The sequence below is a fragment of the Thamnophis sirtalis genome, unplaced genomic scaffold, assembly GCF_051295495.1.
Source record: "Thamnophis sirtalis isolate CommonGarterSnake01/CBP01778 unplaced genomic scaffold, rThaSir2_p1.2 scaffold_3, whole genome shotgun sequence".
Lineage (NCBI taxonomy): Eukaryota > Metazoa > Chordata > Lepidosauria > Squamata > Natricidae > Thamnophis > Thamnophis sirtalis.
Window position 1 is genome coordinate 110,651,168 of NW_028261383.1, and position 17,184 is coordinate 110,668,351.

General features: G+C 38.2%; 1 protein-coding gene across 2 annotated transcripts in view; it reads right to left on the reverse strand.

Annotated features, from left to right (window-relative positions):
* The window catches only part of GABRG2 (gamma-aminobutyric acid type A receptor subunit gamma2), an 80,848-nt gene extending 64,061 nt beyond the window's left edge, over window positions 1–16,787 (reverse strand). The window contains exon 1 of one of the 2 annotated variants that reach the window (XM_014064980.2): window positions 16,463–16,787. In XM_014064980.2, the coding sequence (XP_013920455.2) occupies window positions 16,463–16,572 (110 nt within the window). In that variant the 5' untranslated portion in view covers window positions 16,573–16,787. The remainder of the gene's footprint in view (window positions 1–16,462) is intronic. The other variant, XM_014064979.2, reaches the window with a different exon arrangement.
* Window positions 16,788–17,184: the final 397 nt, after the last annotated feature.

A 17,184-nucleotide genomic window follows, 5' to 3' on the forward strand; every position in this document is an offset into this window, starting at 1 on the left:
AAATAGAGCCAAAACCATAACATGGACTTGCTTAGTAGTTTTCCATAACCAAAATCTCTATGCAACTAAAATGGTATCAGGCATACCCTGACCTCAGCATCTCCCCCACATTCAAATTAAAATGGACAGTGATTTGATTCTGTTTTATTTGCAAGATAAGGAGGTTTTTTTAAAAAATAATATGTATAAATTTGGATCACAAATGTGAAGTATTTGTGCAAGAAATAGGCAAATTTTGAGAGAGATCCATGCAGGGGCTGAAAATTTAGAATAAATAGCACATCATAGAAAATCTGAAGGAGAGAAATGGGTGATAGATGTGGAGCAAACCACACAGGGCACTATTTAGTGACCATGTTTTTTTCCCCAAGCAATGATCCAGTGCTGTCTCCTTCCAAGTCTCACAAAATCCACTGAAATCCCTTTACTTCCTGGATTACTGACAAAAAAGCAATGTCCACGATCCAAAACACTGATTGGAGAGCAATGAGAGTTATTCTCTGCCTGAAGTTCCCCGAAACGACTATATAATAAGCTTGGAGAAAAATGTAACAACTTTTGAGGACTCAGTGTTCTCATCTTTTTGAGTTCTTCCAAATGCCAAATCCGGAACATGATTACCTGATAATAACTCAGATCGTTGGTTCAACTTCAGCTAGTTGGATAGTGTTGACATTGATTGACAACATTTTTTATGATCTCTAGCAGAAGCTTTCCGAGCCCTATGTCAGAGACTGAAGGCAGTCTCTCTGTGCTTCTGTGTTCCAAGCTGCTTTTTTTTTTTGCCACTGAGTTGTTTGCCACTATTGAAATATGAGCTATTCCTGTTGCTCACAGCTCCACAAAGATCAGCCTGCCATTTTAGTTAGTGAAACTTGCACCTTATTATTTATAATACTAGAAGTAGATTCCAATATAATGCCCTACGACCCACAGTGTCTCCCCTTTGCCAGGTAGATAACAGCTCAGGCCCCATTAGGTCATCATTTCAGAAAACAGAGGAACAGAATAGCCACAGACCACTGCAAAAAAGCAGTGTGAGGAACAGCAGCTTCATCTTTCTGCCAGCTTCTCCATTGAGTTTCCTTGTCAGAGCATCAGAAATCTTCCTTCCTTCCTCCCTCCCTCCCTTCCTGCCTTCCCTGGGGTGAGGGAACGCATAGGGTGCAAACAGACATGTGATGCACACGGGTACCTACCTCCCTATTCCTCCTTCCCCTCTCCCTTCCCAGCAGGCAGGCAAGTGGGCTCCTGCTGGGTGGTAAAGCGAGCAAGGGATTTTGAGAGTGGCTGGGACACAATCATAGAACATTCAAAGTAAACTTCATGTAACAGCAGCAGCATCCCAGCAAAGCTGAAACAGTAACAGCCTAGTAACACTAACACAGCCATGACTTTCTCAATTTTCAGTCCCTTGGGAGTCATGTGTCACAGATTTTGGACAGATTCTATAAGTTAGCTCATTTGAGATACTGTGGTTCAAAAATTGCTGCTCCATTTTGGACAGTTTAAGGAACAAGAATTTTAATGGTATAGACAGCCATCACAACAACAAGCTTCCTCCCTTATCTCGATGCATTTTTCAGGGACATGCTAAACAGATTTCCAAGTGAACAATAACAGAGCCCATCCGAACATCTTTAACTAATCCCTTTATCAGTTACATCTTCCCTTCACTTCTGCTGGCTTTGCAATTTTGCATTCCTTGAGAATTTTGTACCTCGTGAATTTGCATTAGTAAGAGGTCTGTTTCACAAACATAGGAATCCTAACACGACTCAGTCAATATTGTTTCCTTCATTTTCTTTGTCATTTTGTATTCTTTCCCTTCCATTTGCTTTTTTATTTAAACTAAGCAAATATGAATATGCCCAGTTATTATCTATTAGGTAGCTAGAAAAATGTAATTCTGGTCCTTTTTAAAAAAAGCTTCTTACAGGGATGAAATCTATGGTCTTGACTAGAGGTGGGGGAAAAAAACCTGTCAGACTTGTAAAATCCATACAAATGACCATGATATCAGCTATACTGCTTGGAGACATTCCAGTATTTCGACTTAGACATGCTTAGAGTCAGACATAGCACTGTGCCTGAAATTCAAAAATCTGGCATAGAGGAGGATGAGGGGCAGATTGAAGGGAATTTCATGCTTTTCTCATTTGCTCCTCCCCACCAAAATAATGCGGATTATCCATGTGCAAAGTGGATTTGATGTGCTTTGCTGACATGTTTCACACTGCAAAGATGATGCAGTGATTCTTATCGAGGTAAAAAGGTAAATGCAGTGTACCTCCATGAAGGCATTTGCATTTTCTCATTGCTCCTCTGCACCTCCAGCACTTAATCTGGATGAGGCTTCTGCAAAGGTGCTCTTCAGAGCAAAAGGCCTCCATAGTGTGATTTGTCAGATGAACCTTCATGAAGGAAAAAGAATTCACGTAGATCTGCACAGCCTGATTGAAATGAGCTACTGGAATGTTAGATGTTAACTCAGAAATGAAGGCTAACATAGCTCATAGAAGAGGGAGAGTGAGTTTCTTTTCATTAATCTAGCAAATATCTGTCATTTGCTGTCAACTACTTAAACTGGAGATTTTCAGTTGTGAATCAGGATTTTCTGGGCTGATCGTAAGTTTAAAGGGAGGAACTTGCATTACATTACATTAAAAATATTTTTTAACTGACAAGACACATAAGCAGAAGTACTACTCCTAACTTTATTGTAAGATTACATTAATAGGAACTTGCAAGTCTGAAAGTGCATTCTTATACCTCCCCCCCCCTCACTTTATATTCCAAGAACCTAAGAATAACCCTCCTGAGATGTTTGCAACAGCCTCATCCCTTCTATGGACTCAGTTACTACTTGTCTGACTGTCTGGGCCTCTTCCTCCGGTCTCCCAAATTCATGCTGCTATACTATTATAAACGTACACATACAAACACACACACACACACACACACACAAATAAACAAACAAACAACAAACAAACACTTTTCCTGTTCATGTCCACAACGGACAGCTGCAATACTTTTCCTTTTTCCAATCTCTGGGGATATACAGATTAAAATTGAATAATGAACATGAATTAAGATATACATTTATTTCTTGCACAACTATAATCTCATCAAAACTATTAGTTTTATTGTGGAAAGTGGGGGTGTCACATCAGTTCATTAAAACATTTGGTAGATTGTTCTTCTGATAAAGCCAGTTTTCAACCTAGGAACTACACATTATAATAAGCAAATGAATTTGAACAGCCAACATTTTTCAAGCAAGCCTTTTAATATTATGTTATTCTGTGCACCATAGACCAAGTCATTGAATACTTTTATTGTTCATGCTCAAGAGAGTAGTAAAGAATGCTGAATGCTGATTATTTCAACATCTCTCCCCTAAAGCAATATTAATTCTCATTAGAAACAGAAGCTATCAAGATTATGTTCATTCCTTTCCCTTTTCCTTTTCCCCATCCTAACATTCCCTTGAAACTGAGTTTGAGGGAAATCATATTGACTTTTCTAGACCCACCATTGAAGTTCTCCCAAATAAATGAATAACATAGTTGGAAGGGACCCTGGAGGTCTTCTAGTCCATTGCATGTTCAAGCAGGAGTCTATTATTTCAAATGGTTATCCAATCTCTTCTTAAAAACTTTCAGTGATAGCTACCTACAATCTTTCTGAAGGCAAGCCTTTTCATTCATTAATTGTTTTCACTGTCAGGAAATTTCTCCTTAGATCTATCTAATTCTGTCCCTCATTAGTTTCCATCCATTGTTTCTTTTCCTGCCTTCTGGTGCTTTGGAAAATAAATTGACCTCATCTTCTTTGTGACAGCGCCTCAAATATTGGAACACTGCTATCATGTGACCCCCTAGTCCTTCTTTCCACTACACTGACATACCCAATGACTGTAACCATTCATATGTTTTAGCTTCCAGATCCCTAATCATCTTTGTTGATCTTCTCTACATTCTTCCCAGAGTCTCAACATCTTTTTTATATTGTGGTGACCAAAACTGAATGCAATATTCCAAGTGTGATTTTACTGAGGCATTATAAAGTGGTACTAACATTTAATGTGATCTTGATTCTATTCTGCCGAGGACTGCATTGGCTTTTTTGGTGGCTGCAGTACACTGCTGGCTCATATTTAAGTTGTATCTACTAGAACTCCTAGATCCCTCTCTCTGCTTAGGGAAGAAAATGGTAAATGAGCACCTGTCTACTCTAGATGAGTTCAAATCACCAGGAGCGGATGGATTACACCCCAGGGTTCTGAAGGAACTGGCAGACGAGATCTCAGAACCACTGAACTATATCTTTCAGAGATCCTGGAGCACCATCGAACTACCAAAGGACTGGAAAAGAGCTGATGTGATTCCCATCTTCAAAAAAGGGGGGAAAACAGATCCAGGAAATTGCACATCTATCAGCCTAGGAAAGATTCTGGAAAATATAATCAAGCAATGAATTAGCAAACACCTAGAAGCAAACAAAGTAATAGCCAAAAGCCAATATGGGTTTGTAAAAACAGATCATGCCAGACTAATCTTATTGCATTCTTTGACAAAGTGACAAAATTAGTGGACCAGAGGAATGCCGTCAATATAGTTTACTTGGACTTCAGTAAGGCATTTGATATCTACTACTGGATAAAGTAGAAGAATGTGGGTTACACAGCATCACAACCAGATGGATTCGTAACTGGCTTACCAACCACACTCAACGTGTAGTCCTCAATGGAACTGCATCTTCATGGAGGGAAGTATGCAGTGGAGTACCCCAAGGCTCTGTTTTAGACCCAGTACTCTTCAACATCTTCATCAATGATTTGGATGAGGGAATAAATGGGGAACTCATCATATTTGCAGATGGCACCAAGCTGGCAGGAATAGCCAACATTCCAGAAGATAGGCTAAAGATACAGAAGGATCTTGACAAACTTGAACATTGGGCACTATCTAATAAAATGAAATTCAATGGTGAAAAGAGTAAGGTTCTACATTTAGGCAACAAAAAGAAATGCACAGATACAGTATAGGTGGTACCTTGCTCAACAGTAGTAACTGTGAAAGGGATCTTGGAGTCCTAGTGGACAACCATTTAAATATGAGCCAGCAGTGTGCAGCAGCTGCCAAAAAAGCCGACACAGTTCTAGGCTGCATAAACAGAGGGATAGAATCAAGATCATGTGAAGTGTTAATACCACTTTATAATGCCTTGGTAACGTCACACTTGGAGTACTGCATTCAGTTTTTGTCACCACGATGTAGAAAAGATGTGGAGACTCTAGAAAGAGTCAGAGAAGAGCAACAAAGATGATTAGGGGACTGGAGACTAAAACATATGAAGAACGGTTGCATGAACTGGGTATGTCTAGTTTAATGAAAAGAAGGACTAGGGGAGACATGATAGCAGTGTTCCAATATCTCAGGGGTTGCCACAAAGAAGAGGGAGTCAAACTATTCTCCAAGGCACCTGATGGTAGAACAAGAAACAATGGGTGGAAACTAATCAAGGAGAGAAGCAACTTAGAACTGAGGAGAAATTTCATGACAGTTAGAACAATTAATCAGTGAAACAGCTTGCCTCCAGAAGTTGTGAATGCCCCAACACTGGAAATCTTTAAGAAGTTGTTGGATAGCCATTTGTCTGAAATGGTATAGGGTTTCCTGCCTAGGCAGGGGGCTGGACTAGAAGACCTCTAAGGTCCCTTCCAACTCTGCTATTGTATTGTATTGTATTGCTATTGAGCCGGCTTCCACCTATTCTGTACATGTCCATTTGTTTTTTCTTGCCTAAGTGTAAAATATTAACTTTTCTCGCCGCTGAATTTCATTTTTCTAGATAGGTCCCAGTGTTCAAGTTAAGTCTTGCATCAATTCAGTGATGCAAGTAGAGCTTCTGCCTAAAATTCTCAAATGATACCTAGAGAGCATTGGGATATAATAAACCTGTGCAACATAATCAACTGAGCAGAGTCTACTAAAGCCGATGCTTTCATTGTAGCAACCATCCCTTCATTTTTAAAATTATACTTGGGAGAGGGAGGAATCATCGGGGTACGTACATAGTTGCAGATGTTCACTTTACTATTGTACTTTTAAATATATAATCCTGTTCTTGTATAATCTAGTGCTTAGTAAATGTATTTAGTATCAGAATAACAGAAACAAACAGTTGTAACTATGTTGTTGTTATGATCTAAGCAACTTTAAAATGCAAAACTATATATGGTCTAAGTACTACTACTTTTTTAAAAAATGGGACTTGTCATATATTTTGCTCTAATATATTGAGAAGATAGAAACAATTATGAAGCATGGACTATTAGAGGAGAGGTGCATCTGAGTTCCGTGCTTAAAATGAAGGAAACAGACATGGCTGTTTACAAGGGATTCCTACTAAGTAAATGTAGTCCAGGGCCTTTAATTACTTAGCTATAAATGGGTTTCTGATTCTTTCAAATCAATCTCTGACAAAGCTTTTGCCTGGGGAATATAGATCTTCAGCTTAACTTTACATCTGCAGAACTCAAAATTTAAAACAGGTTAGCAATTAGTCTTTTGGTCTGCCTGTCATTGCTCATCTCTAGACCTATTGCCAACCATATAACTGGAGATATGTTTCTACAGCTTGGAGAGCTGTTTATGAGAGAAGTTTCCCATTGCTCTGTCCCTCATATGACAGACCTTAGAACGAATGTGAATACAATTGTCCCTCTTCTTTCTCAATTAATTGTCATGACATCTGAAATTTGGATTCCCCAAGGCGGCATGGAAGTATGTATTATTTTATGTAGAGTTGCACTAGTAAATTTGGCTAGCTGAGTAAGCAGTAATAGCTTTCATTGCTGCATTGTGATTAAATACATAGTTCTGCACATGCTCTGGAGTACAGGTGGTCCTGGACTTGCAACCATTTGTTTAGCAACCTGATAAAAATTATTTACAACTAGTCCTTGTATTTTTTAATGGTGCCATGTTCAGAGTTACTACTGAGTGGTTATGATATGCAGTCTGGCAGAAAGCTGCTGTTGAAGCAATAGATACACAATTCTAAGAAAAGGTATATCCACTATGTTTTCAAAATACATGATTGACTTGTTTTATTGTAGTCACTTTGTGAATGACAAATAATCTTGACGTTGCTGTTGTGTCCAGTTATAATAAGAAATCCATGAAACTCTCCCTGTCCAAAGTTAGATTTCCAAGAAAAAAAAACTTGACAGGTACTGTATCTTTACTTAAATATTATGGGTTTTTGCATTCACTTTGATTTTTCTTTTAAGGGGCACTCATTCCTGAATATATGAAAAATGTAATTGAAATAATTCAATCATTAAAACATACTTGTTCATTGTGAATGTATAGTACAATAATATAGTACAATAATTAACTATTAATGAAGAAAGGAAAATAAAATAACAGGTAGAAATACTAGCCTTTCTCCTCAAATAAAATACAGAAAGTGATTTTGAATATGATGCTTTGATTTTAATATTACAAAATTAAGAACATTTACATTGCATGTACAATATTTCTCAGGATAATTTATCCTTACTGAAAAAGCATCAGAGACATAAAATATTGCTTCCCTTATTTTGATTCATAGCGATTACTTGGAATCCAATATCATGCTAGTGGATTTTTACAAGTACAATGCAAACCTTTGAAAATCTATCTGGAGAGTCCATTTTTTCAATACTATTTCCCTTTAAATTGGTCCCTTCTCTTGAAAGAACTGGTTGTCAACCCTTTCTTTCCAAACTGCATATTGTTCAAATAAAAGGGACAGTAGTTTAAATTAAGAATATTTTTTCTTAACTCACTCTTAAAGGGCAGTTATTGTAACCCTGCACAAGAAACATATGGATGTCAACATCTTCTTGAATGTCAGTGATCATGGATTGGAAATTTTGTCTCTGCCTTACACTATGTAATTATTTTAAAATTTTAAAACTTACTGTACTGTAAGAGCATAAAAACCTATGTTCAATTATGTTCCACTATTGCTGAGATGTGCTGGGAAACCAGGCCTGGTAACGAAACATTGAGAAACCAATCCACAAGCTCTAAGGATGAACTTCCACCCTCATCCTACAGCCGAGCTACAGATATTTGCCACCATTGCATATTCTAACATTTCCCACTTGCCTTCTACATTATAATGTAGGACTTACCAAGGAATGTATATGAACATATAGCTTGATTAACTCTTCATAGATATTGCATTCAATTATGCAAAAATCAGATCCAGATCTTTATTAATAAATAAGTAGATTTAATTATAATTCTGGATAGCCAATTTGACAATATTGGTCAGAGAGATGCTTCAAAGAAATACAAAGCAATACAATTTGACAGTTTTTAGTAGTCCCTTTACTATGAAACTTACATTCTTCTCGACATCTAGCCTTTTTACTTTTATTAATCACAACTCTCTCTATTATCAGTATTTGTATGTCTGGGTCTATTGATGTAATTATGAACTAAGACCATTGGCTCTGTCCCTGATGACAAAATTTGGTGATATTCTTTAAAATTGTCCTGTTTTTCAAAGCAACTTAAGCCAAGAACTATAGACTTTTCAGTGCAATATAAACTTTTCAATAATAGATGCTTACATATCACAGCTCTTCTAACACTGCATATATGCAATACAAAAGGAACAGAAATATACTATTAATAACCCTCCATTTTACTGTTAAACAAGGTAATTTGGAACAGTTTACATTTCTCAGGAAAAATATGACATTCCCATTAATTCACCTATTGTACCTGTCATTTTTAACAAGACTTGATAAGTTGATATTATGGTAAAAGACTAAGCATTGGAAATGTTTGTTACTACATATTCTCAGCCTGCTAAAGAATAAAGACTTTTGCTAGAGGTACTTGATTCAGCTTAGCAAAAGAACAGTATGCCTATTTATGCTGTCAGCTGTGGTATGCATGCACACACATAGAAAGCGATGGAGAGAACTGACTCTTACTTTTTTCTCAGTGAAATCACTAATTTTGGGGTTTTACTATCTTCTCTCTCATTTATTTGAAAAAGGAAACATAATAGAGGGAAGACAGATACAGATAAAATAGAAGAGTATTAATTCTTGAAGGTCCTACATTCTCCTTTATGTTCTGTGTGTGTGAAGGATTGTGAGGCCTGTTCAGTCTAAGTGTGAAGAAAACAAATAAAAGAACCAACCAAAAGCCAGAAGTCTTGAAATGCACACCTAGATTTTAGACTTAAATGAAAATCTATGTCTTCTGTTTTGGGGAGGGTGAAACATTTCTTCTTTTCTGCTAACACAATACTTTTCAGCTCCACTTGTGGAGAACTCGACGAATGTTGAGAGTAGAAATGCTTAGATTGTTCTCCTGTGATCAGGGATAGCAATAAGCAGAGCATCTGATAATATATTCATTTATTTAAACATGCTTATACGGATTTACTATGTAGGCTAAATGTGTGTTTGCATGTGCATCATTACCTATCTGCTTCAATTTTGCACTTAGTTATTCCAACAAGAAACTGAGCTGTAATCTATTGTTTAATATTCTTTTTCCAAGGACCTAGAGAAGATAATTATATTAAACTACCTCATGTATCTGTACACATTTCTGTGGTACTAGCTTTATGACTATGAAGATTGTAATGGATGTTGTAAAACAATTTGCACATCCATACAAATTTAGTCCAACGCGAATCTATCTACTTCATTCACAAAATGCCCTAGATTTATTTGTTGACTTATCCAGGTTAGAGACTCTTAGAAGGTAGATGATTCCAAGCTTGAAAAAGTGTGTATGTGTGTGTGTGTGTTTGTGTGTGTGTGTCAGAGGTGAGAGATGGGTTGCTGCCAATTTGGCCCTGATCGGCTGAACTGGTAGTAGCAGTGGTGGGAGGCTCTGCCCACCCACCCGGATGCTTTTGTGCATGCCCAGAAGCGTCACACATGCAAGCACAGCTGAACCAAGAGTAACAAAATTAGCAAACCATTTCTGGTGTGTCCATGTGTACATGGATGGATGGATGGATGGATGGATGGATGATAGACAGGCAGATAGACAGACAATCCCTAGGTAGAAGTCTCAAAAAAATCACCCCTACATAAAACCACACAGAGCTATTGTCAATGTCAACTGGAATTGTTTAAATGGGCTTATGTTCTATGTAAAACAACTTCCTATCTTTCTATCTCTCCCCTTTAATATAAGTATAATCTTTATTATCATTGTACTTAAATACAACAAAATTGGTTAGTGATGGAAAGAGAGAAAGAGAGAGAGATTGAAATAATGGCTGGATTTCAGCTAACACTCTCAACCATAAACTAGCCAATCCCCTTTCAATCAAAGTATCTTGCAAAACCGTATGACATGCATCCCATGATGTGCAACCGTGACAATAACCAAGCATCCCAGATGTGCAAACATAGCTACTATGAACATGTTTTTTTAAAAAACCTAAAAATAATGCATCTTGATTGTCTTGGCAACTTGTTCCTAATTTGTCTCACTGTAATATTGGACTGTGTGCATTTGAGTATGCATTCAGATGTGTCTTTCACTAAGTATAGGAGTGTTTATGTTTCTCTTCTGGGCTCTGTTTCTCTTTGTGTGTATTCCAGACCACAATTAGAGCTGGGTGATTAAAACTCTATCAGAAATTCACAGGCAGGACATCAATCTTTCATTTGTTCCCACTCATGTCATCAGTCTCCAGGGAGCTCCATAATTCTATGATATGTTATCATTCATAGTGTGATCCTTTTTCAAGTAGGATCACATAATGCAGCAAATTTTGGAGAGGGGAGGGAAAACATTTTATTAGGGTTAAAAATGGTATGGAGGTCATAACTATTTTGTGAAATAGCACACAAAACAGAAAGATGTGAACAATAGTGATGAGGGATTTTTTTCCCACTGTTTTGAACTATCCTGCATTTTTTTTTGTCCAAAAGCATTAGAGGGTAAACATTTTAGGAAGCTTTAGTTTAAACTCAAGATCTTCCTTTCTATCAGCTGAGCATTTTATCCACTACAAAAGAGTCAGCAGTCAAGAATTTCATTGCTTATAGACTTCATTATGTAAATATAATAAATGAAGATAAGTAGTCATTAATATTTTTTGAGATTGGGTCACTACAGTATGCATTTGAATGTTTTATGGTTTCAAGGTTCAAGTATGAACTTTAAACTTAACTGTTCTCACATTCAATGTTCTAGAATATCCAGCAGATAAACTATTTTGCTTAGAATTAAGCCTTGTTCGACTGTTTTTATTAAATATGTCCAGTGATCCAGGAAATGTGAAGGAATCACATCTGCTGCTCACATTCACAACATCAGCATATCTCTGTAATGTGCATCAGCCAATGAATTTTTTTTAAAGTGAAAAATATCTGCATGTGGATGACTCTGCTACATCTCTGATGGCAAAAAAAATCAATATTGTGCATACAGTTCTATAAATGCAAAATGTATCTCAGACCTTCATCCAAATAAACTGAAACATCTTCAAATGTTTCTGAAAATAACAACTTGGAAAACCCTGATTCCTAGTCCCCTATCAGCTGACTGACCTTAGACTAGTCACCATTTCTCAACCTTAGAAATGGAGTCAATGGAAAACTATTTCTAAAATCTTGCTAAAAATACTTCAGGACTTTTCCTGATTGGAGTCAACACTGATTCAAATGCATCAAAAATAAAGCAATTATTCATTTATGGGTCTTATTGAATTCCTAAATCCTTTGAGTATTCTTTGATTATAGATGGCTCCTCAGTGTGGCATTTTGGTTTCTTTTGTGATCCTGGCTTGTATTTGAGTGTACTGTCTGTAATCTGTTATCATATGGTTCATACTCCCTGGTTCATATAAACTAGCATTCTAACACATAAACTTAAATGTAGAAGAATATACAGCCAGATGCTACCATGAAAATGCATGTTGTATTCAATGTAGATTTGTGCATTTGTATTTCACTACATTTGGAATCTTTCTTATTGGATTAATGTATGCTATGATAGTGAGGATGTGGGAAAGGGCCTTCTTGGTTTTAGCATTGGTGTTAACACCCAAACAGGGGATTCTTTCGCCTGAGGAAGGTATAATTGACCCCCACACTGATGAGTTTTGAATGTCTTGCCAAAAACCTGCTTTTATTACATTTTATTTTGCTACACAATGTAATCTTACATTTTTAAAGAAAGGAGTGGCCTTGAGTTGTTAATTTTATTATTCACTCTCCTTGTAATAAAATAGAAGTGTCACAATCTTAGCAGTGTCAAAATACCTTTTGCTGGTATAGGGCCTCCTGGACAATTCTGTTGAAACCCTTAACCCATAAGCAGAAAGCCAAAATAAAAAATGTTGTTTAACTTTAATTCTAATGTGTCTCATGATGACATGAAATTTACATCAATGATACATAATTAAATTTATATCCAGAAATCCAATGATACAGATAGACAGTGGGTTCTGAACAGTGGTGGGTTTCAAAAAAAATTGGAACCTCTTCTGTAGGTGTGGCCTGCTTTCTGGGTCCATTGGTGGAACCTCTTCTAACCGGTTCGGTAGATTTGACGAACCGGTTCTACCGAATAGGTGCGAACTGGTAGGAACCCACCTCTGGTTCTGAATGTCTAGGATCAGAAATTAATGCATCATTTTCCACTACTGTATAGTTCTTATTTATCATAAGCTACAAAGACTTGTGCTGGTGTTGAACACAAACTTCTTTCTGATAGTTCCTCACCCATGTTTGCCTAACACAATCCTATCTTGATGTCTACAGAGATTCTCCATCATCCAGGTCATGGTTGACCCAAAAATGCTTTTATAAAAGATAACTGGACTTTGCTTTTTTCTTGAGGATGCTTCACTTGTCATCCAAAAAAAGTGTCTTCAGTTTTGACTCAAGCTTCTTGAATGAGAAGTGAAAGGTCTTCAAGGGAAAACAAAGTCCAGTTGCCTTTTGACAAAGCACCTTTGGAACAATTCTGTTTTGAGATCTGGGTGTTTTCAAATAATTCATGGATAGAAACATGTCCTGTACATTCCATGATAACTACCAACCTACCCATTGCAAAGACTTTCTTTGATTAGAAAAACTGTTGAGTTGGATTTTTTGCTTTGGAGCCATTTATGAGTCAAGGGGGAAAAAGGCTTATTTTTTTGGGGTGGTCACTCAATGAAAAAGAAAGATACTGAATCTTAATGAACCTTAAGTACTTTGGTATGTAAGAACCCTTTTGAGAAGATCTACAGCGCTGAAAGTCTGTTATGCTAGAAGAAGAAATGGCTTAGATAATGTTTGCTACCTTTTATGGCCTTTTTTTACTTCTTTGGTGAATTGCTCATGACCCAACTTCAAGTCAGGAGAAAACCATTCCAGCATGAAATTTGCTGTGTAACACAGGTATAGCTAAGGACAACTTTAAGCCTCTTTCACTCATGAGCTAGGATAAGATGAAAGCAATGTCACAGAGACACAACAGAAAAAAAAATAAGTTACCAGGGCATGTTTGTGCCATGATTAGGTGCAATCAGGAAACAAAATGTTATTTAAGAAATCAGATTAACATTAGTTCTTGGGATCAGGATGGCACAGAGGTGCACATTCAGCCTTTTAAATAATTAAGTAAAAATCATCCTTTATAGAAAAATTTAAAGTGAATATTGCACAGATTAATTGGACTCTTTTAGATATAGTGCAAGTCCCATCCTGATTGGAAGGTGTATCAGCACAAATTATATTAGGATAAACTCAATTTAATTATGCCAAAAAGCTAGTTTCCTGGTATTATTCATTCTCCATGAAAATGAGAGGGAATCTCTAAGGAATTTTAATGAGGAGAAGCAAATTTATCACAAACATACAGGTTGATTTACCTTAAATTCAAGGTGGCTAACAATGTTTGCTCTTTTTTCCTTTGGTATTTACTGTATGTATAAAGTTTAGAGAACTACCCACTCAATTGTCTCTTGGCAGCTTGCAATTAAAAACAACCATAGTAAGCTACCAAGACCAGACAAAAATTGGCAAATTTTAAAAAGTACTAGACATTCAAATAACAACTCATCAACTAATTGCTTGGAGAAATATATTTATGAACTTATAAATGCATTTATTTTCCAAACTGCTAGCAGCATTCCTGACAATTCCAGAATGTCACTGTGAATACCTCTACATGCTCCCATAGGTTTTTGGGTAAAAATATTTTGCCACTATGACATACTGGTAATCTTTGGTGGTATCCTGAAGAAATTAACACTGACTTAAAAAAAAATAAGGAAAAATTGTTACTCATCTAATTGGTTTGACACTTCTATTAAAAGTTCATGATCAAAACCTGGGATAGTCACCATAAAATCTTATCCCTCACAGTACAGATGAGATTGGTGGCCTAGAAGATCATTGGTCATGCTACAACATTCATTCTCAACAGAGTAGCTTAGGTAGCTTTCATATTAAAAGTATTGAAATATGTTAAAAAGAAATAGAGGCTGGACAACTTTCCCCCTTCCCATCCCACCCGTGTTGTTTGTATTGAACAAGAAATTGAAGAAGAGGACCTCCAATCTTTCTCCCAACATTACAATTTGAAGATTTCCCAGAAATTAGTCTGTTGAGACTCAACAGGTTTTCAAAATGGTTCACTGAATATTGCCTCCTCAGCATTCAAAATGTGATGTCAATAAATATGAATTTCAACAGAAGCTTTCCATGCAAAGTGTGTACAAAGTATTTTCAATCATAATTTTAAAAAAGATGAAAAAAGTTGCCTACAATATCAAAGACCTTAAAGGTTTCCATAAATATCTCCCTTTTATGATGATTACAGTTTGGGGCCTACAACTTTATCAGACCACTGATTTCTGAAAATTTATTAGATTGATGGAATAGGTTTGAAATGGCTAAAACATTTATTACACACACTTTTCATATATTAATTTGTCTTTTAAGTTGGAACTATTAAATGCACAATTCAGAAGACAAATCTTTTCAACATAAAATGGGGAAGAATTGTAGTATCAGTAAAAATGTTCAAAATAAACACAAGCAGAACCTTCCACCCCAAAGCTAGCCTATATCTTTAAGGCCCTGTAACCAAAATATGGCATCAGGAAAACTAATCAATGCTTAAAACAAGCCATTTGAGGTAAACTTTTCCTTTTTCCTAGTTGCATTTATTTCTAAAGTAAAACTTCCATTATAGATTTGCCATTATTAAATATGATAGGGAAATGGGAGAAATAAAAGAAAAGGACTGGAGAAAATATATTAAGTGGGGTCCAAATGGGAATTAATAGGTCTGAGGCAAATAATGTGTTTCCTCTTCTTAAATTCTAACTCTTGCCCAGCATGCCACGATTGGCCATTTCTCCAAGAATTACATTATCTCTTCTTCAATATGGCAGGTGAAAGGGAAATGAAACTAGCAAGCATTAAAGCATCTGCTTTACTGTTGCCAAATATTTATAACAAAAGGGAGGAGGAAATATGGAGCTTTCAGCACTATGGACAAGGCTCCTGGGATAAGAGCAGCTCAGTATTTGGCAGGGCATTGCTACTTCTGACACCAGCCTGCTAATCAAGAGACTACACAATGTTTTAAGTGCAAGGCACCGAGTCCTACAGCACAAGCTTTAAGCAGAGTAGCAAACACTGCGTCCCATTCCGTCGCCTGACATCTTCTCCCAACTACAACCTTTGGCTTGCTTCTTCTGACATTAAGGGCACACACCCATCTACCACACACACACTCACACACACCCTGTATAATTGACGAGAAAGCCAAACATCCTTCCAGTCTCCGCGTCAACATTCCCCCCAGTGAAGAGGCTGGGAGGCGAATGCAGCGCATGCCATCACTACGGCTGCGGGCTCTAGCGGCAAGGAGCGGCGTCCCTGTTCTCAGAGAGATGGTTGGCTCTGCGAGGTGCCCTTGGCCCAGAAGAAGAAACCACGCTGCTGCAGCACGGATTTAAAAATAAAAAAATAAAAAAACCCGACCACGCAGTCCCGCTATGGCCGCCTTAAGCAACCCCACGCCGCCCTCCCTCCCTAGCCAGCTTTAGTAGATTTTCTTGCACTGAAGCAGCGGGTAAAATGCTGTGAGTGGGGAGAGAGGGGTGGTGGGGGTGGTGGGGTAATCTTCCCTGGAATAGAGCCCCGCTCCCCTTCCTCTCCTTCGATATCCTCGCCTCTGCAGCATTATAAACAGCAAGGCAAATGTAGCCATTCGGATTAAGGGGAGAAATGGCACGTACGGCTCACCCCAAAGCAGATAAATACATAACGGAGGCAGGCGCCCTCCAACATTCCCCCCCCCCAACAGCCTTATGCATTTCTCATCGCCCCCCCCCAACTTCATGCTCGCAACCCCCCCCCCCCTCCAGCTTTTTCCCAGCCCTCCTTAGCAAAACAGAAAACGCGGCTTACCCCTGGATGAGGGAAAGGAGTAGTAGTGTCCGCAGCAGCATTTTGAGAGGAGACACTGCTGTATCCAGCAACGAGAAGCTGCCTGGGCTCGGCGGGTTTGGAGGACTCATATCTCTCTCTCTCCTTCTCTCTCTCTCTCTCTTCACCCACCACCACCATCACACACACACATACACACACACGCTCTCCCGCCCCCTTTCCTCGGTCGTAGACAAATCCGTCTCCTTCTTTATTTAGTGATTTGTAGTGTGGAAGGTGGTGGAGAGAGAGAGAGAGAGAGAGCCCCCTCCGTCTCGCCCTCCCTCTCTTTACCAGGTCCCGCTGGTAGGATGAGCCATTGCGCTCACTCGCTCTCTTCCCCTCAGCCGAATTAATTTTCTGGGCGGGGGGTTCAAAAAGCAAATCGCTTCCTTATCCTTCCTTTATGTATAGGTTCAAAAAAAAAAAAAAAAGACGGCACCTTCCGCGTTGGCATGAATTGTACGACTAGAAGCCAGCGAGCGTGTGCCTGTGAAGGAAGGGTGCCCCCGTACACACACATTCACACACAGAGACACACACACACTTGACGTGGGGAGTGGGAGAGGCGAAGGATCCTATGCGATCTATTCCCCCAGAAGGGATCGGCCTGGGGAAAGAGATCGGAAGGGGGGGGAGGCCTTTGCCCGGATTAAGCCGCGAGGTCAGAGGGGGAGACGCGGCATCCGAGGTTGCTGCCACTG